The sequence below is a fragment of the Cebidichthys violaceus genome, unplaced genomic scaffold (genome assembly GCF_023349555.1).
Source record: "Cebidichthys violaceus isolate CVI_PGR_0920_01 unplaced genomic scaffold, fCebVio1.0.p SCAF_72, whole genome shotgun sequence".
Taxonomy (NCBI): domain Eukaryota; kingdom Metazoa; phylum Chordata; class Actinopteri; order Perciformes; family Stichaeidae; genus Cebidichthys; species Cebidichthys violaceus.
Genome location: NW_027176950.1, coordinates 592,714 through 618,282, shown reverse-complemented (window position 1 = coordinate 618,282; position 25,569 = coordinate 592,714). Strand labels below are relative to the sequence as shown.

Sequence of the window (25,569 nt, the reverse complement as noted above, 5' to 3'; positions counted from 1 at the left end):
CTTTCAACTAAATTGCTGTTGCCAGGCAATTTTAGCCCCAAACTCTGCTTAGCGGATTGAATTGTGGGCTATTTGTTGCCTGGCAACATTAGCTAATTGGACGTTCTATGACGGAGCATTTGGAACAACCGGCTCTCGCTGATTTCAACAACATAACTGTTTCTCAACAGATGGCTCTCGGTGAGATAAGGAGGGAGCTGATTTCTAGTGTAAGGAGAGTCTTCCCTTCCTGCAGCAGCCACCTCGGTCCTGACAAGCTTATTAGTGTTGCTTGATTTAAAATGAGCGATCGGTCTGGGTGTTGCGGTGGTAGGGAGGTACCTGGCAACACAGATTTCACAGCCAGGGGAGATCATCACAAATATTTCTTGTTGCAAAAATCCCTCAGGGCTCTCGAGTGTGTGTTTATTTGTCTGACTGAGTATCATGAGAGTTTGTGTGCAGCCCTCCTGTCTATTTATCTGTGTGTGTGTGTGTGTGTGTGTGTGTGTGTGTGTGTGTGTGTGTGTGTGTGTGTGTGTGTGTGTAACCACGTCCTCATACCTGGCAGCACCTCGTAGATGTCGTCGTCCTCTTCGTAGACCTCCCCCGTCTCGTGCCCCCCTCCCAGTTTCCCGCTCTGAAAGGCCTGGGCAGCGCCGGGCCGCGACGAGGGAGGGCCGGTCAACCCATCAATGTCATCATAGGTCTCCTCTTCCCCCTCCTCCTCTTCCTCCTGCTCCTCCTGCTCGTCGTCCTCGCAAGGGATGGAGGTGGAGCGGAGATCTGCGGAGGGAAGGAGCGGCGTTAGCGTGAAGATGGAGCATGGCGTGGCACAAAAGACACACACGTACATTAAAGGGTAAAGTGAGAGGAATGCTCAAAGGGTCCTGACTGCACAACAGGCGAGAACACGCATCGCAGAGCAGCAAAGACAAGCTGGAGGCTTGAATTCTGTCTGCAATTATAGATTATCTTCATCATCTATTAATGTGTTTATCTTTTTTTTTTGACTAAGCAATTAATTGCAAAGTCTAATAGAGTGAAAAATGGCCCATGGTGACGTCTTCAGACTCCTTGTTTTGTCTGACTAACAGTCACAGCTTAAAAAATTGTTAATGGACAATTATACAGTATAGAACACGCAAAATCAGCAAATTATAAAAATGTAGGTAAGTCAGAACAAGCAACTGTTTGTCATTTTTTGCTTGACAAATAACGCACAATATTTGCATTTATTTATTGCATTTAAGTTATTTAGAAAGACAGAGTTTGGTGGTGTCGGGGAAGAAGTGTGGGATAATGGGAGTTGTTGTTTTCACCACCATTTTACATCATGTTCTCCCAGATATGATTCCTTCACAGTTTATGACAGGGAGCAGAATTATCCGTAGAGGTCTCTTACTCTACAAAACAAATGGACCCTGTGATTAAAACTGGTAAAACAGTGAAGAAAGCAATTTCACGTTCAAAATATATTTTAGCACGTCAACTTGGGCTGCAGGAAATTGTGATGGTCTATAAAATGTCAGAAAACAACCGAGCTACCGCTGATAACTCAAGATCAAGAAGTCTGACAGATAAAATCCTTCATCCAGGTTAAAATATAGAGTTAAAAACCACCAAGATCTAATAAGTGTAACAAAATAATGTGGCTTATTTTGATACACTGACGCGTGCACAAAGGGGTTATGATGTCGCAAACAGGCGGCCAAATGAAACCGTTACCGTGATTAAAATTACAGTTTTTCTCCAGTTTGATGATCTAGTCGTTTTGAGACAATTTAATGCAGAAAAGTTACTTTTTAAACCTAAAAATGCTTCCCCATGTTTCCTCTTTATCTTCTGTTTATCTGAATATTGGGTTGTCTGTCGCTGTAGTGATTAATGGCATCTTTTGCTGTACGTCAAAGCCGTTTCTCTCTCCCTGCATACGCATATCTCTACTATCAATATTAAATAACGGCAAAATGCCAAGAATAATATTCCCACAAAGTTCTTGGAGAAGCGACCACAAAATGAGAGTACATGTTGAGAGTACAGGTCAGCGTTGTTCAGGAGGTGAAGAGGGTGAATAATAATCATCTACATGTTCTGAATCAGGACTGCATTTCGTAGTAAAAACTCGTCTGGAAGGAAGTAAGACAAACTGCAGAGTGTCTGTTACTTCCCGCAAATCAGTGGCCCGGCCCGGGCCCATTTTAGAGGAGACAAGACAGGACTGCCTGCTCAGATGGAGGAGCCGTCTCATTGCAGGCGACTGGCAGCTCTAACACAGGGTATCAGGTCCTCCGCCGTGCACCAGCGGCCGAGCAGAAATCAATGTCACTGGAGGATAACCAGAACATCTACCAATCAATTTCCTGTAAGTTGGAATTCGGTAGGAGGGTTAGGGGAGGAGTGGTTGGGGGGGTGGAGTAGATCTAGAGCTACATGATGGTGCACATGACATGTCGAATGAGGAGATTCAGGACTCGGCTGTGCAGCGTGTGATGGATCGGGTTGTTTTTTATCTGAGTCAGAGATGATAAAGAGCTCCCTTTCATTTCTGACCTTTCTGCCCCTCGAAAAACACACAAGAGAACTTTAGTGGAAAATGTAGAAAAGAAGAGGGCTGGACGCTTTGAACTGCTTTAACTGTATTTTCCAATTAACCTATGTGGCTTTTAAAAAGTCAACTCAAGTCAATTTTATTTCTATAACCCAAAATGAATTTGTCTGAGAATCAGAACAACACGTGACATCCTCTAACCTTACACTCTTGATTCAAATAAGGACACGCAGAAAAGAAACTTTAAGAGAAGCAATGAAGCGAAGAACGCTCTGCAATAAATACCGGAAGAGATTACAAAGAGATGCTGGCTTACCTCGAAGTACAAAATTGATTTGGTCCACCCATTCTCGGGCCTCTTGAGGACTGCTGGCAGTGAACTAATGGGAAACAGTGGCAATAATCACACAATTATCATCACATCTAAATGTGCATTTATATGGAAATAAGAGTCCTGATTTTTAATCTTCACTTCAGTACACCGACTCTCCTCCTCGCTGCCTAACAAGCAAGAAAAAGAGCAAATAGAAATGTTCCCTCTTGATGTAGCTATAAAATTATCAGATCTAAAATATTCAATTAAGACATAACTGTATTATAATCAGACAGTATGACTAATGTGCCATATAAAAATCTGGATAAAATTTAGATTAAAGCCCGACTGATAATGCATCTTTGAAGCCAATGCAAATATTTGAGTGTTAGATAACCAATATTTATTCATTTAAACTCAATCACTATTATATAAATTATTGTTTAATCTGGTGATTGTTTTCTCAATTAATCAATTACTTGTTTGTTTTCTGACATTTTACACACCAATGAAAAATCTTTATCACAATTTCCTACAGTCTAAAATATATTTAGTCCAAAAATATTTAGTTTAATATCATAGAGGACATACAGAAGCAGACAATAGTCACATTTAAAAGGTCTGAACTACTGCATTTTTGGCACCCTTGCTTAATTAATGACAAGCAATTAATCGACTGTCAAACTAGGTTAATTAACAGGTTAATTTTCGTTTTGATCGATTAATTGATTAAGTATGACGCCATATTAGAGCCATTATAGGTTAAAAAAAAAAGTAATTACAGAGCCAGGGGAGAGAGGGGTAATATTTCTAGATTTAAGTCACAAATTTAAGAGAAACGTGAGCCACCGAATGTAAAACTGTGGTAACTCTAGCCGCCGTCGCAATCAAGTAGTGTTTTTACGGTGAGGTGAGGTCTCAGCGAGGCGAAGGTCCAGAAAAATCTGTATTTTCTTTCATGTTGTAACATAAATAAATACTAATATAAATAATATACTTTGCACTCACATTACCATAAAGTTTAGCGTTGAAAAAGGAAGCAATGTGTTTCAACACAATTTTATTATGTCTTGTAAATTTGTGATAATCTCAGAGAATATTCAAATTTTCCGACCGCAGAATATTACCCTTCTCCCTGAAATTTATTTATTTTTTAATTACAATGACCCTCACATTACATATATTTATTTCAGCAGGATCCATTAAATTCATTTTTTAAAGAATTGCGACCAAGAAATGAACTGAGTGCGACATTTTAGAGAAGAAAACCAACTCAGTGCTCTCTAGTGGACCAACTATGTAATGGAGACACTGTTTTTAAATTACCTCAAAATAATCTTTTTTCTCATTCATGTTCTGCAATGTCTTGTTACTTACTGGACAACTAAACACAGATAGCAAAACATCTTCTAGAAGCTGAAATCTGCTGATGTATTGACATTTCTGCATAAGAAACGGGCTAATTCTGTACACAAAGACACTACCACTGCCTCAAAAAGTCTTCAAAAAGAATATCTATCAAACGTTATTCCTTTATTTGGATTCCTTAACACACACTTTTAGTTAGTAATCTCTACAGGCTTGTTTGTGGTAATACAAACCTGGAAAGATCGCCGTCCGGGGCAAAAAAACTCAAAACAGGACATTTTTTTGGAGTCTTTTCTCAGGTTGGTCACCAGCTGCACGCTGTAGTCGATGATATAAAAGGAACCCTTCTGCTGCTTATCTGTCGGGAAGAGCACAAGTGGGAGGATGTTATCGGATTTAATTTATGAACCTGTGATGTTTCTGTTCGTTGGCGTTTTCAAACAAACCTTTTTCACTCCCAAAGTAGTAGAATATTGAATTGTTCAGAACACACCATCTCTTTTGCCACTCCGAGCCGAAGAAGCTGTGATCTGCAGAATAAAATTACTCACATGAACAACAATTGTTCTAATATATTTTTAAAATCAATCACTGGTCTCTTTATGCTGCTGTACCTCTTCGCTTCTTCTCCAGGTGGCCTTGCTTCAAGATGTTGCCGAGGTCCTGGGCTGCTACAGGAGGGATGTCACCAAAGTCTGTGAACAGAAGCAGTTCATTTGTCTATAAAAAGGGAAGTTTTTAATATAAAACTAACTTCTTCAGATGTCTTGACATTCCAAAAACCAAAGAAATTCCATTTATGATGTAAAAAAAAGAGATAAGCAGCAAATCCTCACATTTGAGAAGCTAGAACCAGAGAAGGTTTGCCATATTTCTTGCTTAAGGAGTTAAAATAATCGAAATAGTTTCTGTCAATCAACCAATCAATTCAGCGCCTGATTGTTTCAGCACTAACTCCTAATAAGCTGCACTTAAAAGGTTCCTCATTACCACACACAAACACACACCATGAATATAAAGTCTCCAACCCTGTGGATCAAATGCATCCCCGCTAGGCTTTAGAAAGCCGGGATCAATACATTTACAGTGCTGCTGAGCGCTGCAGTCCATTCATCTGCTCACATTGCACTTTTAATGGGAGCAACCTTCCTGTGGAAATCTCTCTGCAATTTGCAAAGTCAAATTTTAAACATGATAGGGCAACGGCAAGACTTAAGAGGCTTTGGTTAATTAGTGCAGTTGTTTAGACAATGCAGTTCGTAAAGTATTTAGCCTACTGTGCCATTTGTGCTGGAGGAGAAGAAGTTTTAAAGAGGAAGTCCGCACTAAACAGTGTTTTTGATCACATAGAATCCAGTTGGCAATGATTTATGATTTTAATACATAAAAAATTCCCCAACAATGCACATAATCCTCTGGTTCTGACAAGTGAAGTCAAAGCTTCATGTGTTAAAGCTGCATTCTCTCTAGTGTCCATCAGGGGGCGACTCCTCTGGTTGTATAGAAGTCTAGTCTAAAATGACTCTACTTCTCTCTTGATTTATTACCTCAGTAAACATTGTAAACATGAGTTTATGGTCTCAATCTCTAGTTTCAAGTCTTCTTCAATACAGCATGATGTTCATTTAGTAAATTATGGTCCATTTAGAGTCAAATAGACCATAAAGCAGGGGATGAGGGTGTAGTTATCCTTTAAAAGGAATTTGTTTGGCATTTTCACATTTATGGCTCAATCTAACCGGAAACGTTGTACAGTCGTTACATGGTATCCACTCGACCACCAGGACGCCTCGAGAGAATTGGTTTTAACCAGCTGTTGCATGTTTAAGTTAGTTTCAAAGTTCTTTTAAGACGTCAGTTTGTTTGACCGGTTTTCTAGCCTTTAGCCATTAGAGGGGATCTCGTAGAATTGACCCCAGGTCGGCCTCGAGGGCCATCTTCCGCCCCGTGTTTCAACATGGGGTACCTAGCTTTTCCATGTGTCAAAAACAAAGCTCAGCTTCCCCTGAATGCATTACTCAACAGGCATTAGCCTTGCAGGGAAGAAGAAAAAAAAATGCAAAGGGAGAGCAGGAACCGCCTTTTTAGTCTGAAACACAGGAACAATTTAAAGACCATTTACACTAGTCAGTGTGATTCAGACCACTGATGACAAGGGGAATGCCTCGAGTCCATCCCCGTTTAACTGCTGCTGAAAACCAAACATGTCATCCCACATCTGGGTCCTCTGGTTTAAACAAAGAGTGTCCCCCAACATTAGACAAACAGGAACCTCTTTCTCATTCATAAAAATCATGAAAAGGCAGTTGAATGTCCGCTCCAACTATGCAACGCTCTCTCTGAAAGTTGTTGTTTTGAGGGGGTTTTGTCTGTATAACTTTGATCCAGAGAGCCAAATAAAGCTGATTTTCTTTTTTTGTGTGGTTGGCTAACATTCCAGAGATTTAAGTTCACAACAATCCAGCCTGTGATCCCATAACCCCGCAGCGCTTCAGCCCGTGGGCCTGACGGATGAGCGGGTCGTTCCAGAGCAGAGCCCCAGACACCTCGTGGCACTAACACGCTCACATTTCATCGGCCTGCCTTTGTGGATGGACTGACCGGTGACACTATAAATACAGAGGTGCTAAGGACTGTTTTGTCAAAGAGAACCTGATTCAGTACATCATAACAAACAGCGGTCATTATGCTCCCCCACCTCATCTATCCGCCGGCAGTCCGTCCATTTCTTTTCCCCGGGCCCGCTTCCCTGTTGCGGCCCACTTCTAATCCCCTCATCCGTCTGCTTCCCTCGCTCTTCATTTATCTCAAAAGGTCGAGTCCAGCTAATAGACGAGGAGGTACAAAGTCAACACGGGGATCAGTCTGATCTGCTTTGAGTCAATAAACATTACACATTCATGCGTGTTTAACACTTTACCGCCGCGTGACCTGACCTCACTTCACTGTCCCACTTTTTGTGTGAATCTCAAACATGAGTACGACTTCAGTGAAAAAACCTGGAAACATGAGCACAATAGTTCTGGATTCTTCCACAAGGTAGCAGCACAACCTGAGAACATCACGTCTGCTTAAAGCTGCTCGCTCAAGTGCCCGATCCCACCCGAAACAAAAGCAGACTCCTGATTGGTCCTGAGTTAACCATTCCTCCTTTAATGAAAATTACACACTAACACCTCTTTGGGACCCGTGCAGCTTTAAGTGGAAATTCAAGAGGTAATGTTATTTGAAAATGTGTAATTAAAGGCGTTAAAAAACCCCAACAACCATCATGGTGTTTGAGTTTTGAGTTTGACTACAGGCACGGAGAGACACATTAATGCATCTAATTAAGGCCTCATCAAAATCGCAGACAGACGGCACTCTTTCATAAAAATCATAAATTGCGTTATCAATTATTCAGGGCAATGCCACGACTTCATTTTCATCCCTTTTGCGTTTTTAATTAGCACCATCCACAGCTTTGGTATTGACATTAATTTGATGGCAATTTATTGATATTTCAGCGTAACCTATTTAGCTGAGTGCAATTACCAACAAAGAGAAGCAGATAGATGCGGCGTTAGAGGTGCGTCACGTGCTTTTGTAAATCAAGGTGAGGAGTTGCTGCAGGCTGCGCTAACTGAATCTAACTGCTCTCGGTGGTCATCAGCAACAAAAGATGCGAGTCACCCCATTTCCAAATGAAAGGAAATAATCAATAGAAAGTGACTGGAGATTTGTGTTTAATTGATCCGGACAAAAGTGGTATTAACATAAGCGAGCTGACCTGGGTGCTGATAAGTGCTCTCGTTCTGTTGCCTTTCTGAACTTGTTTTAAACTCGAAGAGGGGGGGGGGGGTACACAACAATGCATCTGAGCTGCCAGCGGTTTGCCACAGACTCAATCTCTCATTTGGTTATTCACACTCTCTCAGCATGGTGTTATGAGCTCAGCAGTTGATCCCGCAAGAAAAGGCTGATTTATGTGAGCATGACCAGAGGGAGTTAATGTATTCTCTCATTAAAATCCACTTTACTTAGGCTGAAAGTCAATCAAAGGCTGGATAGAGACTGAATCAAAGTGAAGGGAAATGGTCGGGTGGGAGGACTAATATGTTACATTAGATCTAACGGCGGTCATAATGCAACAAAGATGTTGTGGAAAAACACAAAAATGCACTGAAGATGTTGATGGGAGCTGCAGAAGATGGAACGTGAGCGCTCGCTTTAGTGTCTTTTCTGTGAGAGGAACGACGGCCATGGCAGGGGAACATGCTCCTCCAGAGGGTTTGAACCACTATCGAAGCCCCATATAGACACATTTAAGTCAGCCAGTTACATGGAGAGAGACAGTGAGATGAGGGAGGAAATAAAGAGCGCTATCGGAATAAAAAGCTTGAAACAAAAGCTTTTCCTTACGTTCTTCTTTTCCTATTCTGCGCCACTTTTTCATGCTTTGAAAATGTTGTATATCACAATTAATTACCTAAAAATCATGCTGATGTATGCTAATAATATATTATACACTACACATGTGGAAGATGTCTTGCTGTATTTATGATGGTTGGAAAGACATGAAAATAGGAATTGTGTGTCTCTCTATTATATTTGCATGTCTGTGACATTGTTTTTCATTGTAGTGAATGTGTCATGTGTCCTCAGTCTTTGAGTGAAGTCTATATTTATGTGTTCCTTTTGTGCTTGTAAGGTTATACTGTATATTTGTAATGTTTAGTCTCATGTGTTGTTGTGAAGTTATGTGTCATGAGTGCCGTATATACGTCTGTTCTATAACAGCTTTTATTGGGCTACTTATCGTTTTATGTGATATTTCCCTACATGTGCTTTGATGGTTTTATGTCTGCTTTAGGGTTGCAGCTAACGTTGGTCTATAAAATGTCGTTTGATAGTGAAAAATGTCACTGGTTCCTTAACCCTGTGTTGGCATACTAAAACAGCTTTGTTTGTTTTGTCTGACCAACAGTCCAACACTTAAAGATATTCACTTTTTATATAATTCTATTAAAATGAATGAAGAAAACAAGCAAATAAATGAGTTTTTTAAATATATTTGCATTACAAAATTACTTGAAAATGATTATCAAAACTGTTTCTGATTAATTTTCTTTATCCACTAATTAATACTAACTGTTTTAGCTCCACACTGTGTTTTTTTATCATGCCTGTTTATTTGTTTCTTATAATTAGTTACATCATCCCGCCTCAGGACTAAGGATGGACATCATACTTCTGGCTAAATCTGGCTAATTTAAATGTTATCTAATGTCTGCTGTCCCTCGTAGATAAATGAACAAAATAAAGATTTTTTTTTATGCAGAGAAAAACACAAAATACTGCAGCAAAAAATCACAAAACTAAGCGATAGGGAAACACATCAGTTAACACTCTATGGGATCAATATAAATTCTGTATTTAGGAGCGAGCAGAAGAGGTGACCCCCTTTTTCTCAGCGCAGGTAGAAATCAAAACCAGCGAGTTATCATATGTCTTCTCTCTCCGGTGCTTAGTCCTCGGACTCCTTGAGCGTGCGGGGGGGGGGGGGGGGTATTGCATTGAATGCAGCATCGAGGGGGGCAGGACCTGACCCCCTCGTGAACTCTGCTGATGAGGTGAAACAGAAGGCAGCGAGAGGCTCCTGAGGGGACTACGAGGAGGAATGCTGCTGACTCTACAGAGAGAGAGAGAGAGAGAGAGAGAGAGAGAGAGAGAGAGAGAGAGAGAGAGAGAGAGAGAGAGAGAGAGAGAGAGAGAGACACACTGCAACCCTCTTCGATACTGTCCTTTGATTAGGAAAAAGGACTCACTCAGTGCACCTTCACCCACCCGGCGCTCAATCTGCGCTCAAGCCAGAGCTAAATTGAAACATTTTTCCTCATTAGAGCAGGAGGCCTTTGCGGCGCGTCCCTCCAGCGAGGCGGCCGAACAGACGGGAGGAGAGAGACTGAGAGGAACTGAGGTTAAGGGCAGAATGTCATCCTCTCCTCTCCATGATTTGATTAGGACCTCAGTCATCGATTCATAAACCGTGTTTAGAACCTCCTAATGCATGTGTTTGAACCAAAGAAAACATGCAGTGCATTATATCAGGCCGCATGATGCCCTGTATCCTCGTCTCATAATGGTTAATGGGACCGGGAATTTATGCAGGAGTGATTAAGGATTTCTGTTTTTGGATCAGGGATGTCAATCAGGTTAAACAACAGATCTCTGGCTCGAGATAAAAGCTTTACGACTGAGCGAAGGATAAAAACTTTAATACACTCACAGAGAGGATCAGGTAAATATTTGATATTGCAGAGTTGGATTCTAGAGATTCGGTTGTATTGCAGCTTTAATGCAGTGCAGAGATAACTGGTGTTTCTCTCTTTTATTGTCTGACTTACTCTGTTACGCTTGATGCAATTTGGAAGGGGAAAAAAATCAAATAACTACATTTCTGTGCGTCTTTCGCAGGATTAGATGTCAAGTCATTGTGGGCTCCGTTTGGCTCCATTCCTACATTCAAGCACACAGGCCGGCCACAGTAAAGACACTAAGGGGCTAAATTTACTATGTGACATCGGCTTCCCCCTGGGCAGCCATAAGCAGCGTATACAGCGACCCTGAATTTCCCTTTTCTAGATTTACTACCACTATTCAAATGCTTAACTGCAGATACAATGATCCTCTAATCGCTGGGGATGGTTTTCAGCTGCTTCACTGACAGAGACAGACAAAAAGGAAACAGTAGTAAGAATATAAACACCAACAATGGAGGAGTTGGGGCCCACAGGAGAGCCTACGTATCTGTGATAAAAGCGGGATATAACACAATCAACGACAGAGCCTGGAGGGAGGAACACTTGGAGGAAATCGACACACTCGCTCTCTGAATGTACAGTTATTGCAACTTTAAAATGCTTCTGTTATTTCCACTAAAATGCTTTAAATATAATTTCAGCAATAATGGTAAGTTAGTATGTTGGCGAGGACCACGTTATTGCACTGTGCTTTCTGAGCAATATGCAACATGCCTATTATCTTTTGATATAATTGGTCTTATTTTATAGTCACTGCTGTTACATATTATGGCAATAAACAATTATATGATGCTATCGTTCTTTGACACCTTTCATAAATCACCAGCAAGTCCAATGGGCAACAGGTGTTTCAGAAGAATGATTCTGTCCAGGAAAATAAAGCAAAACGCTGAAACGAAATGTAGTCTTGTTTAAATCTGAAGCAGGTGGTTTCGCATAAAAATAAGAATATTTTTTTATTATTATTTATCTAATTTATGTTATTTTTAGTGGGCCAAGTTGTGTTTTTTTTACTTATTGGGATTCATATAAATAACCATAAATAACATAATAAAACAACAGTTAGAGATGATTTTTCTTTTCCATTAAATGGCACCACACATTTTACTTTAGTAGTTTTAATAGTTTTTTTGTATTTAAATGCTGTGCTTTAAATTGTATTCATACTGTGGTATATTGACTATATGTTAGCAGATTTACATTTTAGTTTTTAATAAACAAAGATGAGTAATAGCTGATAAATTACTTCATCCGGCGTCATTGGAACAATTCAGAAAAATGTTGTGATTCTGTTTTGCATGTTTTCCTATTAACAGGAAATAAGAATGAGTATTAACAGTATTAACTTACTTAAAATTCACACATATATTATTTTACTTGTTATAACCGGTTGAAATTTACCCACAAGTAAGTTAATAATTGAGGGAAAAACAACAGACATTGCAATACAATTTGTTTTATAATTTAGAAACTTTAATTCATAAGCTTTTTTTAATATTTTCTATTAGTTTCAAAATAATAAATAAACCTGAAAAAAGTAAAATAAAGTCTTTGTTGGAGCGTTTTAACGGTTACTATGACAGTAACTGCAGCAGAAGCGATTTAACCCTGATTTTATGACAAAATACAAATACATAGAAAAATATAACATAATACGAACAATAAAACAATCACAATACTCAAGTTTTTTAAATTATGTTTGCACGTCTTTTTTTTTTTTTTTTTACAGTTTTACCAGATGCAAAAAACTACCATCACTGAAGATATTTAATTTACTAATATAAATTGACCTACTAAATATAAAAATCAATAATACAACCATGTTTACTTAAGCCTGGTATTTAGTTTATTTAAGTTGTCCCTTTAACTGTTATCATATTTTTAAGTTAATTATCTCATAATTGTTTTGTTTAAATACAACACATTACAGTTTTAGTATCGCAAAACAGTATTAACAATACTCTCACTGTTTCCCCAATCAACTGGCGTCTGAATCCATTTCTTTGAGATAAGCTAACTTAGTCTACAAATCAATAAAAAAACATTTTAAAAAAAAAATATATATATATATATGTATATATATATAGATATATATATATATATATATATATATATATATTGTAGATAAGGATTCTCCCAACAGCTTACAAGCCCTCGGCAGCCCTGTCCCACTTGGCACACACACACACATACACACACACACACACACAATTCTGACTACTTCCAGCCGTGCGGAGGTCCCGGCGCAAAGAGGGATGCATCCTCAACATCCTCAAATAACTCCACAAGGGCATGTTAATGACCCTAAAGTGCTACATTACAGCAACAATTAAACAGAGGGATCCCAGAGGCATTGGGAGCCGTCGTGTCACTGTCTGTGTACAGGCCAACACATCTCTCCCATCTCCATTTATTTCCCTAAGAAATCAGCGGGGCCACCTGGGCTTGGCATCGAAACTTCATTCATCTCCAGGAATGGATTCCAGTGGAGGGCAAAATCAAATTCTCATTTGCAAGGCAAGGGGAGAAAGAGAGGGAGTGAATGCAGGAGGTACCTGGGAACGCTAACCTCTGGGTGAACCCGCCACATCTGATAGTTTTGCTATTTGTCTGTGACATTGACAGCTCTGGGGGAGATTAGGAGCCACCCTGCCCCAGCTTCCCCACTTTGCATTCTGCCTATGTGCCTCTTTACAGATGGACTGCTGCACATTTCCCATCGCCTTGTTTTCCCTGGGTTTCAACAACGGCGCTACACCAGAGGCAACCGAGGGATGTAATTATATGCAGTGCAACAATAAAACAAAGCAAATGAGGGGAGAGCTGCATCAGAGGGGCTTAAAAAAAACAAAAAACGAGAGGATGCAAAAAAGAAAAAAACTACACGGTGTGGCTTTCGGTGGTGGGGGTGAAGCCGGAGATGAGAGTGATGGATGCCCTTCGGTTAAATACGTCCAAATCCCCCCTTCAAGCCGCTCTCTTCTTGCCAGGCAGCGTGAGTGAGTGTGCGAGAGAGAGTGTATAAGATTAATAGTGTAAACAGCGAGGGAGAGAGGGAGAGAGGGAGAGAAAGGCAGCAGGGAAAGAGAGAAAGAAAAGACTATCAGCATCTGCAGCAGCACAGTAGCCCTCGGGGAATAGTGTGAACTTTTGAACCCTGGTGGCGAGCAGTCGCAGCGATGCACAGAGCCTGCTCCTGCCTCGTAATGTGTGTGTGTGTGTGTGTGTGTGTGTGTGTGTGTGTGTGTGTAACAGAGAGAGAGAGAGAGAGAGAGAGAGAGAGAGAGAGAGAGAGAGAGGAGAGGAAAGGGGAGAGAGGGAGAACGAGGAAAACTGGAGGTCATTAACATATTCCTCGCTTCCTAAACGAGCTGCCGCTATCCAAATGTCAAGAAATCCATACACCGATGAATGCCGTGAAAAATTCATCTCCACTTCAGGCGGATTTTTCTGACGGGTAGATACAGTAGATCAGCCATCAGAGAAACTCCAGAGAAACTTCCTGACTGATGGGCGTTGTGTGACAGGAAGGCCAAATCAATCACACAACTCTGGACTGAGTGCAGACGGGTCACAGGTTGGTCGCGCAAGAGGTCAGAAGTCGAGAGTTCAGCGCATGGGCAGACAACACGACCACAGGTCAACAAACCTGCGAAGAGGTCATCTAAGCAGACATGAAATACTGCCCAGGTGCTGCATGCAAATGAGAAAATAAATGAGATAAATGTTTCAACATTTTTGTGCTTTTAATGTAATTTCTTCCTCCGTGAAGCACCTAGAAACACACTCTTTCTCCGTGACTTAATTGTGCCTTCAAAACACAGACAAGGGGCTAGTTGGCCCTTTAAACACTGCTGATTAACCTTCTAATGGAGCACCAATCCTTCAGCTGGCAACTTTTCTTTCCCCCCCGTTTCACCGGCCAAGAGACCCGGGCATGCACCCTCGAAAGCACTTCACTTTATACAGCTTTTTAAAGCTGCAGCCAAAATGACAAAAATTTAGATTTAATATTCTATTTACCAGCACTGCGTAATAATGTTGTTACTGTGCATTGGCTCCTCATATTCAAATGAGAAATATGCAACAGCGAGGCATAAATTCAAATTGGTTATCCTACTGCATTCTATTGCAAGTAATTGGTTTAGGAAATTGGGTCGGCAAAGTAATCACTGACAGGAGTCCCATTCCTGCATTCTTTAAATAGGCTAACACAACAGACCGCACCTGCCTTTAGTGCTGGTGCTATTAACTGAGTAATGAGCAGGAATTAATCAGCAACTATTTTGATCATTGATTAAACACATCGGTCATTTTTATGGTGAAGATGTCAAACATTCCCCAGTTCTCAAAATGTAAGGAAATGCGTTTCTTTGTCCAAAAACTGCAAATGTTTGGGTCAAAAAGAAGCAATGTAAAATATAGTGAAAACATTTCTCACTATATTCAGACATTTTATAGACCTGGTGAAATGATTAATCAAGAAGATAATTAAAACAATCATTACTTGCAGCCCCACCTGCCCATACGTCAAATTAAACGATCTCCAAGACATTTCTTATCAATCTAAAGTATTAGAGAACATATGCCAGATTATATACAGATACAGATAAAGTCACTTGATATGAGTGAGGCAGAACACAACATGCACATGGCATCTAGGTTTTCTGAATAAATACTACATCCACACCTGAGCAAAACACAGACCATAATAGAATCGTTACGATCACAAAGAAGACGAGGGAGACGCATCAAGAGCATCATCTTTTTTTTCTGCACGCCTCCTGAAACAAAGCACTTTCATGCGGTGCTCTGTCATCACTGCAGCTTCCAAGCAAACATCCCCGAGCACCCAGCAGTGCTCCACCAATCAAAGAAGAACAAACAGGCCATTTCAACTTCGTAAACTTGACCTGCAAGCAGCATGACAGGGCTAAAAGCCCCACATCTCCGGCTGTCTCCTGGGGTCTATATATGTGTGTGTGTGTGTGTGTGTGTGTGTGTGTGTGAGTTAAAGGAGACATGCCGGAGGTATAAAATTGTACATATTTGTTGATGTATGTAAAGTGTATTGGAATGGCAGTGAGAGAAAGGTGGAGGGTGGTAAAGGGGGCAGACGAGGCTGGGGTGAGGCTGCATGCGCTGGTCAGGTCACCGGTGCGGTCGGCGGGTGAAACTCAGTTCACATTACCATGCAGACACCCGGGCTAACAATGGAGGCTCCATCTGTTCCCGTCAGCCATTACAAATCTGGTGTCACCCAGTCCGCTGAAGACAACAGGCCACCGCATCTAATCAAACGGCACAGGCTCCTCCTGTAGAAGCAGCCATCGACTCCACACTCACTCACTCTCTGGTTAGGGGACAGAGAGCAGCTAAAGGCAAGCAGTCGATTACCACGGATAATACATTCTCACACTCACAAAGTCTCTTTTGTGTACAGTAGCCTCAAATAAAATGAGACAATTAAACTTGAGAGGGGAAAAAAACCCTCAATTTTCTACCTTCTCCTTAAAGCCAAATGCTTTTTTCTCTAAATCACAAAATTACCTTTCATTTTTAGCAAACAAAAAGGTGCTGATTTTTGCATTTTAAAGGAATAAAAGAAAATTCAAATCGTCGCCATGGATGATTGTTCCTCCAAAAAGAAAATGCGACTGATTTCATTAAAGTGGTCATACCATTATTTTCCACAAACACTCCCTCTTCCATTGAAAAGCGACCGCCCAGCAGAGAAGAAGTGTGAGCCGATTCTTTCAACCGGCAGTGAACAGAGAATGAACTATGAACTCCACATGCCCTCTTTAGTGAGGACACAGGCCATTCACTACGCCAACATGGTCGCAGCAATAAAAAGACACGGGAGCTGTGAGGTGTGAATTCGTCTTACAGAATCAAATGTTATGATTATTGATCCAACAATAAAAATGTGTTTTTCGTAGTTAGTTTAGTGTCGAGGGGCATTCGATATTCAAAGCAAAATGCAAATGAAAAGAAAAAAAAAAGATTGTGGAAGTGGCGCATAATTGGCTATTTCTCACGTTTAACGCCAACAACGGGGCGACACAATGTTCGAGCTTTAACAACTATCGCATCCACAGTAACAGACGGCGTAGTTTTTGGTTGGGCATGTTATCGTTATAGCCTTAAGGGAATTTTTTTAAAGCATTTTATTGTTTGATTTTGTTTGTTTCCCCAAGGAAATCTCGCCTTGTTTATTCTAAAATGAACAATTCAAAGAAATGAATTAGCATTGTCTTGTGGTCTATCTTCCCACCATCTGCCGTGATTTGTTTACTCTATTTTTCCAAAGTTGCAGAGAAAGGCAGCAGTTACTCTTCTGTGGGCAGAGGACCGAAGAGTTCATTAAGACATTTCCAAAAAAAGGAGAAATCTTTTTTTTTTTTTTTTTTTTTTTTTTTTTTTTTACTACATCCAGCTGGCATCGACTATCAGTATCACAAAACGACTGCAAAAGGTGACATGTTCTTTTTTTCCTTATTGGAGAAATTCCACATGATTCCAGCTTTACCTCAGGAAAGAAGCTTAAAAAAAAGAAAGAAAGCAGAGGGTATAGACGGGCACCTGAGGCAGCCGGGTCAATAAATGCCCACCTGAGGCATGTCACGTCAAGGGCTATTAACTGGCACATAGAGTCAGAAATACAAAAAGTCTGAACGGGAGAGGGAGGGCAAGTCCAAGAAGGGAAGATAGAGAGAAAGATTGATAAAGGGAGAGAGGGATGGAACACACATGGCCCCTCAGGTACAGTGTTGTATTTCAAACCCGGTTGTGAAAGAATAGAGGGGCTCGGGGTCAATCAATCACGGCATTAGCCTGCAGCTACAAAGCCTCCTCTCTGTGTGGCCGGCCTCCCACAGTCCACACACACAGCTTAAGGGGACGGATCAGGAGCTGAGGATCCGCCACTGGAGGGAGCTCTAGGTCCCCAATCCGGTCTCCGAGAACTCACCGGCATCAGGACGGCCTACCTGCCTACACTGGCCAGGAGGAGGAGGAGTCACTGATGTCACCGGAGCCAGGCAGAGAGGTAGGAGGCCAGTGAAAGAGGTGGGGGGGGGGGGGGGGGGGGGTTCACAGATGTGGTCTGTCTGTTCTTTCAAATTAAGAGAACGAGCAACAATATACAGCAGAAGGGTTCCACTGCGCTTCCTGTGGCGAGGTGTAGGTGTGCCAGCGAGGACGGGCGAGGGTTGTTTGTTAAAACTGCATTTGTTTAGTTTTCCTCAGAGGAATACCGCATCGTCTCCTGTGACACCGACACCTCCTTCTTACCTTCTCCTTTGTTGGTGCAGCATTCCTCACACGCTGTAGCCTTTCAGCATGTTCACACACAGATAATATAGACATGTCTGTTCCCTTGTTAGGGTTAAAATGTCCTTAATTAAAGTAGATGGTATAAAATATATATATATATATATATATATATATATATATATATATATATATATATATAAATGTAATCTAGGTTCATGTATGCTGCTCAAATTAAATATTCTTGTCTTTTCATTTGATGTTGTGAAGAAAAAGCCATCAGTGCTGCTTTGCCGCACATTTAGAATTAGGCCTTTTTGAGCTAAGATCTCTGCACTGCACAAATAGCCTAAGATATATATCTCTCTCACACACACACACACACACACACACACACACACACACACACACACACACACACACACACACACAGGGAATCAGAATCAGGACTATTGTTAACTCACACTCAGGGGCTCCATCGTCCTGGTAATCAGAGGCTACTGAGGCGTCGTCCGATGGGGCAGAGCGACCCAGACTGGAACTGTGGTTGTCATCAGAACCGTCGTCGTCCCTAAAGTCCGCTGAATGTGTGTGTGTAAAACACGAAAATATGATAAATAAATAATTTGTGCACTTAATTCTATCAGAGTATGTAATCAAACACAGACACACACTCACAGCTGAAACAGCTCAGTGTAGAAACAGCAGTGTGTGATGTGAGATTCTGGGTAGTTTCACTTACATGTTGGGAAGGGGAATTCTTGAGGGTTTCTGTAAAACCAAAAATCTGAATAAGCATATATCAAAATCTTTTTGCACTGAATTGCAAAGCTTTCTGTGCTTTCATTTGTCAGACGCGTCAGCTTTAAAGTATTGCTTTAAAAAAAGAAAAAAATATTTTTCTTGCACAGAACACCACGAAACCACAAGTTTTCTGTACCAGAGCAAGCGTCTCATACCGAGCAGAGCAGGAAGCTGTTTCCGGAGTGAACTATCGCACTTCATGCAAGAGTTTCCATTTTTTGGGGGGGGTTCATGGGCCGTTCATCATGCTTGTAAATGATATCACATCAGGATTTAATAATCCCGATCAAAACAGAGATCTTTAAACACTTTTAACAACAATAAATAAGAGCGAGCATGACGTCTTGAAGGTGACACCATTACACTAAATTACTTCCTTCAAATGTAATTTTGCAAACTGTGTTTCAAGCAATTACAGCAATAATTAAGCTTATTGTGTGGCATTAACAGCAAAAGTTAGATAACGGTGCCGTGAAATTACATTTTGACACTTGACTAGTAAAGCTTTCCTAAACACTCATGCAATGCTGCTTCTGGAGGGAGAATCCTACCGGACGTGGACGACCCTGAAGTTGTTCAGTAACACCTTCCGTGTCTCTTGGGCAGTTTCACCCAGCACCTCGTCTTGAAGGATCTCTGATACAAACAGCTCACAGTCTGAAGAGGACAGAAAACACTGAGTGTGGCATTCATGGACACAGTTCTGAAGGATTCAAACTACATACTTTGTATGATCATGTTTATAATGTTTGTAGATAAAATCCCATAATTAGGAGTTGTCTGTCCTCAGGTCACTGAATATCATGACACTGGAGTATAATATTAAAAATAAAAGTATAAAGCAGATGGACACAACATTGCAGTTATTATCACAACTCATTTCTTCTTCTTGTTTTGGTGTCCACTGCCTGTACTGAACACATCATTCAAACGAAAACTCATTAAGCGCGGTGGTTGGTGGTTGTTTCTGTAACGCTAACTTGTGACTAAAATATTTAGGCTGTTACTAGCTTTACTACTACGTTGCTTCTTCAGGGCCTAAAAACATAAACTACTCTTTGTGTGGCTTGTGACCTGTGAAAGTGAAAACCAAAGACAAAGAGAGGTAAGACATTACACTTTCAAATGTCTTTAGAACGGATGAAGTCATGGTTATTACTTTATTTCACTGTGGTAATAAACTGTAGACTTGATCACAGTAATATACATTAAGTCATAATAATATTACCCAGTAAAGCAAGACCCTAGTTTGTAAAACTGGTCAGTCTACATCACGTATCTGATTCCATTTCTCTATGTTCTCCCATGTTACACAAATGGACTGACACATGCAAATGTTCTCCCAGAGGCCCCATTTGCTGGCAGCAGTAAATGCAAATGTAGTAAATTACTGTACAGTTTACAGTCTAAGTGTGGAGAAATATGTTTCTTTATGTTCTAGTTTTTTCCATTTGTGCAACTACAAATAACAGCAGGTGCGAGGCTTTTCTGAGCAACAAAATAAAGAAAAAAAAGAAAGATGTGACACGTTAGTATTTTTAGGTTTAGCTTACTTAACTGTCCCTGTGTTCTCAACTCAACCAGTAGAATCATATCATTTGTACATTTTAAATGTAATTTTGTTGTAAAAATCGTATTTAATCACAGAATTGAAGGATAGAACTGTACTGTAAAAAAAAAGGATTATTAACAGTAAAAAATAAAGACATTACCATCCAAAAGCCGCCTAATGTCAGGTGGTATTGTTCCCATCCCTAACTTTCACCTGTCCAACTCCCAGACTTTTCGGTTTGCCGACTTTTCACCCTTTTTTTTCCGTCCCTTCACTCTTTTGGTTCGTATTCCACAAAAGCAGCCTATGTGCACCCAGACTCTGTCATACTGTTACAGCTCCGAAACGGAAAGAAGAGCCTGGCAAAGCCTTTTAGCATTTAACCACCTGTGTCCTCTTGTTCTGAAACCAGACTTCCGTGCATGCATCTAGATTTGCACAAAATGGGGTGGAGCAGGTGCACAGATGACAACTTCCTCTCTGCACTCTTGTTTCTCAGTCGAGGGCTGATGACAAGGTTTGACTGACACAGAGAAAGCCCCTCTGTCTGGCCTGAAACACTTGAAAAACATTGTGACAACTTTGAATATGACTGTTGTCTGCTGCTGAGTAAAACATGTATCTCTGCCTCTCTTTTTACGCTTTCCTTTGTATTAGCGTGTCAATCTGCCACGTAATCAAATGGAAATAGATAAAAGATATCAACATATTTTGGTTTGTATAACTTGCCAACTAATGTATCCCTGTGTCAACATTTTTCCATGTCCAGCTACATTTAGAAGTGCTTTAAATGATCCCAAAAAAATCCCGTCAGTCATACCTTCAACTCTTTAACCAAATGATCTGGGATCACATGTCGAGGTTGAGAGCATCTGGACTGTTGAAGAGTCCTTGAGCAACACAGCCCCAGATATGCTGCTCTGCTGCTGATCCTCTGCAGCCTGCTGACCTCCCTGCAAAGTAGTGGGAAGACCAAACAGATCATTTCCCCACAGGGATCAATAAAGTCCCACATTATGTTAAAGGAAAAATACTTGTCAGCAAAATTGGACGCCCCTTAGGTATTGAAAAAAAACCTATTTAGATCTTCAAAACTGTTGAAATAATATCAAAAACCTCTGACACAAACTAGTGTTTTTTTGTCAGGTGCTCCTGAATGTTTTCTTTTTAGCCTAAAAAACTTCTGGCCACTATTGTTTAGTCTGTGCAAATGTAATCATCCAGAATTAATAGTGGAGAGACTCTCACAATGGTGACCGGTTTATACAGAATGTCCCAGTTTTGTGGTGCAACAAATGGTCTATTGGAGTTCTGAATTAATTATTTGACTAGTAGTACTACACCATTATTCATACAGCCACAAATACAACATGTTTATTCAACTAAGTCGTCTGACAGTGGTAAGAGTAATGTTTTATAAGCCATAATAATTTCCCTCTTTTGGTTAACATTAAGCTAGCTTCATGTGGCTAATGTTAATTCAAGGAGTACTTGCTAGTACCGCTGCTAACCTGCTAATTAGCAATGACCGTTAGCCCAGAAATTAATTCTTAGCGATATTATTCTTATTTTAAACTCACCGTGTAGGTTTCCTGGAACATAGTTAAGTACTTACCTGAACTGGTCTACCATTAAAACAACGTGCAACGGTTTAACATTGACGTTAGGCTGACTTGTAGCTAACGCTGAGCTAACTTAGCATACATAGCATTATCTGACTGTTGGAAACCGTTAGCTAATTAGCTAAGTTAGCTCGTAAACGCTTAGCTTGTTTAAGGTTAAACCACCTGGCATCTGACGGCTTCATAAGGTTCATATTTACCACCTAACGATACACAAAGGGTGAAATTAGTTTATGTGTTTTTTAAAAGTGGCTTCACTTGAGTGTACACTAGCTAAATACATTTCTCCACTACCTTTCTGCTGCGTTCAAGTACTCATATCGTCCCAACCGGCTAATGAAGTTGTAAAGTCGTAAATCACAGACTTTCTATTTTATGGTAAACTTACTACGTTTTTCTACGACTTCGACATCTAATGCTAAGGTATGAATGTGTTGTTATTCACATGCAAGTGATGTTTCGCTAAAGAATTATAAGGTAATAGGAACCTGTAATAGAAATCCAACCAAACCGCTGCATAAAAGATAAGAAAATACATAAAACTGATGTTTTACCAAAGCTATACATATAAAAAAAGGATGTAACAGCTAATGCTCAATTACCAAATCAGATAAATACATAGCTAAATAGCACACGTTGTCAAATTGGGTATCAGAAATTCTCACTTTCACTGTTTAAATTACAACAATCTCCACTTTAATGGGTCTTTGATTTAAGCTTGAAAACTAATTAGGGTATTTCAGACAGCACGTGAATGCAGCATCACTAAATTGGTCCCTCACTATATCTGACAGGGCATGGATGAATGGTTTATATTACCAGTAGAGGGTGAACAGCAATCGGATGTACTGGACGGGGCTTTTATATATGTGGCTGACATTAAAGGAGGTATTGGTGGTAGTAGTAATACTAATAGAAACAGTGGTGGGTCTGACTATCGCCTTATTGATCCACGTGTTACTGAAACACAAGAGAAGCCATCAAGGAACCAAAGCTCAATCAGACACTGTTCACATCGACAGAATACACCGGATATCAGTCAAGGCTAGGTTGAACTAATGTGTATTCAAGCTTGTAAGATAATTATTTCATATCCTAAGCAACATCACACACACATACACAACAGTAATTGCTATTTCACAGACTAACAGGCCTGAGTATTTTAACAGAAATTGGTCTGATTGCAACATTTTGCATCTAAAGTGTAATGAAATAAAAGGCTTGGATAATTTACACATTTGCTTGAAACACATTTTCCTGCAGGCAAAAGACTTGAAACATGAAATGTTTTCTAGGTGCTGCACTAATCTTAAAATCTTGAATTAGAGCTAAACTGTACCCTGTGTTGCATTACTCACAAATAAAACTATATTTTCCCACGTAGCAAAGAATCTGCAGGAGTAACAGCCGCTTCCTTTTAGTGCATAGTCGTATTTTTATAATTTTTCTGTATTTCGTGTTGACTGCTCGATATTTCACGATGGTCTCCTTCGCTGTCACCTCTCTACAGGAAGCCACAGGGTCAGGGCGAGTTGAGTCCCATGTCAGAATTGTCCCCACGTTGACCTGCGCCTGACTGGCCTCCCAGCAAAAAGCCCCTGTGAAGGTAAGAGGAACTGGGGTCCCCTCCCCAGGAAAAAAGGGTTCCCTCCCCTTGACAGCTCCACAGAGCCCCAGCCACCTGCCTGCTGGGTCAGCCCCATATGAAAAGGGAAGCCCTTTGTAATCCGACGGGGATTACACCACCCAACAATGCACCGCTGAAAGAGCGACAAAAGCCCTGTATCAAACGCAGCTGAGGCTATGATCTCCCGCTACTACCAACACTGACTCCTCCGCCACCTCTCATCTCCCCAAGAGGCTCTCTGCCCCCCCCCCCCTTTAGCATTCGCTGCCTCTGTCCTCCTTCTGCCCTCTCATCTTTAGGATCTGGCCTTTTATCAGCGCATTCCTTTTCATTTGCATTGCGGTGTGGGGAGGGACACCGGGTCTCTCTGATCTGATATAGAGCCAGGACAGAGAGTCAGGAGGATCCTCAGGGCATGACGGGTGAGTGTGTGTTTGAGTGTGTGTATCCTGTCCTACAAAACACACACACACACCACATTGCATTCTCAAGATAGTTAGAAACTCTTTTAAAAATAGTGAAGCACCCATGCCTGTCTTTCAGGCTCTGTCTGTCTTTATCTTTATTTCAGAAAAGAAAGTGATGTGATTGAGGGGAAAGTTTTTCATTTAAAATGAGGAATTTGCATCCGAGATTCTGTTAAAAGATTCAAAATCGTGTAAAGATTTAGGCTGCAGACTATACTATTACCATTTGTTTTTAAACCAAGAGCATAAATCACTCAGTAAGAATAGGTGTCACCTTATCCAACAGCAAATATCTCAAGTTGGTGCTCAAACGTGGCCCTAATATAAACACGTCACAGCATATTCAAAACCTTGATACAAAAAGAAAAAAGGTGTTTGTCCTGATTCTTAAGGGTCAGTCGCAAATGTTTGTGTTGCTCGAGGAGATAAAAAGAGGTAGTTTACTTTTCGGATTTCCTCAGTATCATTGTATTCCCAACCCACCCATTGCTCAAACATATGTCAGTGTAAGGTGGGGGGGGCTTTGGTGGTGGCGAGGTAAAAAAAAAAAAAAAGTGATGATAGATTGAGGACACAAAAGACAGAGGAGCAAATGTGTTGCGCTAAATCTACAACCTTCAGTGAGCCACATATTGACTGACTCGGAAGGGGTTACCTCAGCTTGTACTCAGATCAATGTTAGCCCTGAGAGCATTGAATAGAAAATCATTCAAATTGTATTATGTTAGGATATATGAGCCATTTCAAAATATTAATTCAGCATTATTTGAGGTGTCTGTTAAGGAGAGCAGTTAGAGCTTGCAGTGCGTTGACTTGACTGAGTGATTGCACACCTCTATTACACGTGATGTATGAATGTGGGAGAGGGACCTATTTTTCATTACCGAGACATTGTCCCTAGAGGCGGTTGTTAAAGAAGAATCTGTGAATTATCCCCCTGGAACAACTGGCCCTTGTCAGGAGCCGGCTAGATGGGGGGGAAAAGAGAAGGGAAGAGAAGGGAAGGGAAGGGGAAAAGGGAAGCGCAGCACTATTGATATCGGAGGGATTAAGAGACTGGAAGGACGCCAGGAGAGTGTGTCTGCCTGTGCTTGTGATCCTGCACACCGCCGCCTCTCCCTCTGTCCAGTTAATTGGAATACAAAGCAGAGCGGGGTCGATGAGAGAGTGGTGAGGACGAGGAGGAGGAGGAAAAAGAAGAAGAAGAAGGGGGGGGGTATAGCTGCTGTCTGTCTCCAGCAACGCTCAACCTTCACTGCTCGCTGGGAATTGACTCGGGGAACCAGCAAGCGAGACCGACACACTGTCACTGGTAAAATGAACTGTCACCTTGCATTTCTCAGCCTCCTGGCAGCATCGAATTGGCCGCTTTGAACCATGTGACGTGACACTGATTGAGTTCTGGTTTTCCCCCTCCTCTCTCCTGGGCTCTAAAGGAAGAAGCCAGTTTAATTTCAAGTGTACAGCCTCTCCATGCAAAGTGTCCAGGACGTCAGCGTGTGGGCAGCAGGCAGCGTCTTCCAGCCTTCACACCAAAACCTTTCATGGGTGCCCCTATTCTTCCTCACCACCCCTCATTATTTCATTGTGCTGCTTCGTTACGCCGCCTCTCAGCTACTCTTGTTTTTCTTTACGCCATATAGTCATGGCGGACTGACAGGCACACAGGAGGAGGAAAACTATTAGGGGTAGCCATTTGGATCCTGGAG

The 25,569-nt window shown here is 41.0% G+C and overlaps 1 protein-coding gene across 1 annotated transcript in view; it reads right to left on the bottom strand.

Annotated features, from left to right (window-relative positions):
- Window positions 1-20,581, bottom strand: part of skap1 (src kinase associated phosphoprotein 1) — a 32,141-nt gene extending 11,560 nt beyond the window's left edge. The window contains exons 1-9 of the mRNA XM_068736811.1: window positions 20,305-20,581; window positions 19,144-19,249; window positions 18,531-18,559; window positions 18,253-18,369; window positions 4,826-4,906; window positions 4,658-4,741; window positions 4,445-4,569; window positions 2,847-2,910; window positions 544-765 (exon numbers count right to left, since the gene is read on the bottom strand). Of these exons, the coding sequence (XP_068592912.1) occupies window positions 544-765; window positions 2,847-2,910; window positions 4,445-4,569; window positions 4,658-4,741; window positions 4,826-4,906; window positions 18,253-18,369; window positions 18,531-18,559; window positions 19,144-19,249; window positions 20,305-20,344 (868 nt within the window). The 5' untranslated portion in view covers window positions 20,345-20,581. The remainder of the gene's footprint in view (window positions 1-543; window positions 766-2,846; window positions 2,911-4,444; window positions 4,570-4,657; window positions 4,742-4,825; window positions 4,907-18,252; window positions 18,370-18,530; window positions 18,560-19,143; window positions 19,250-20,304) is intronic.
- Window positions 20,582-25,569: the final 4,988 nt, after the last annotated feature.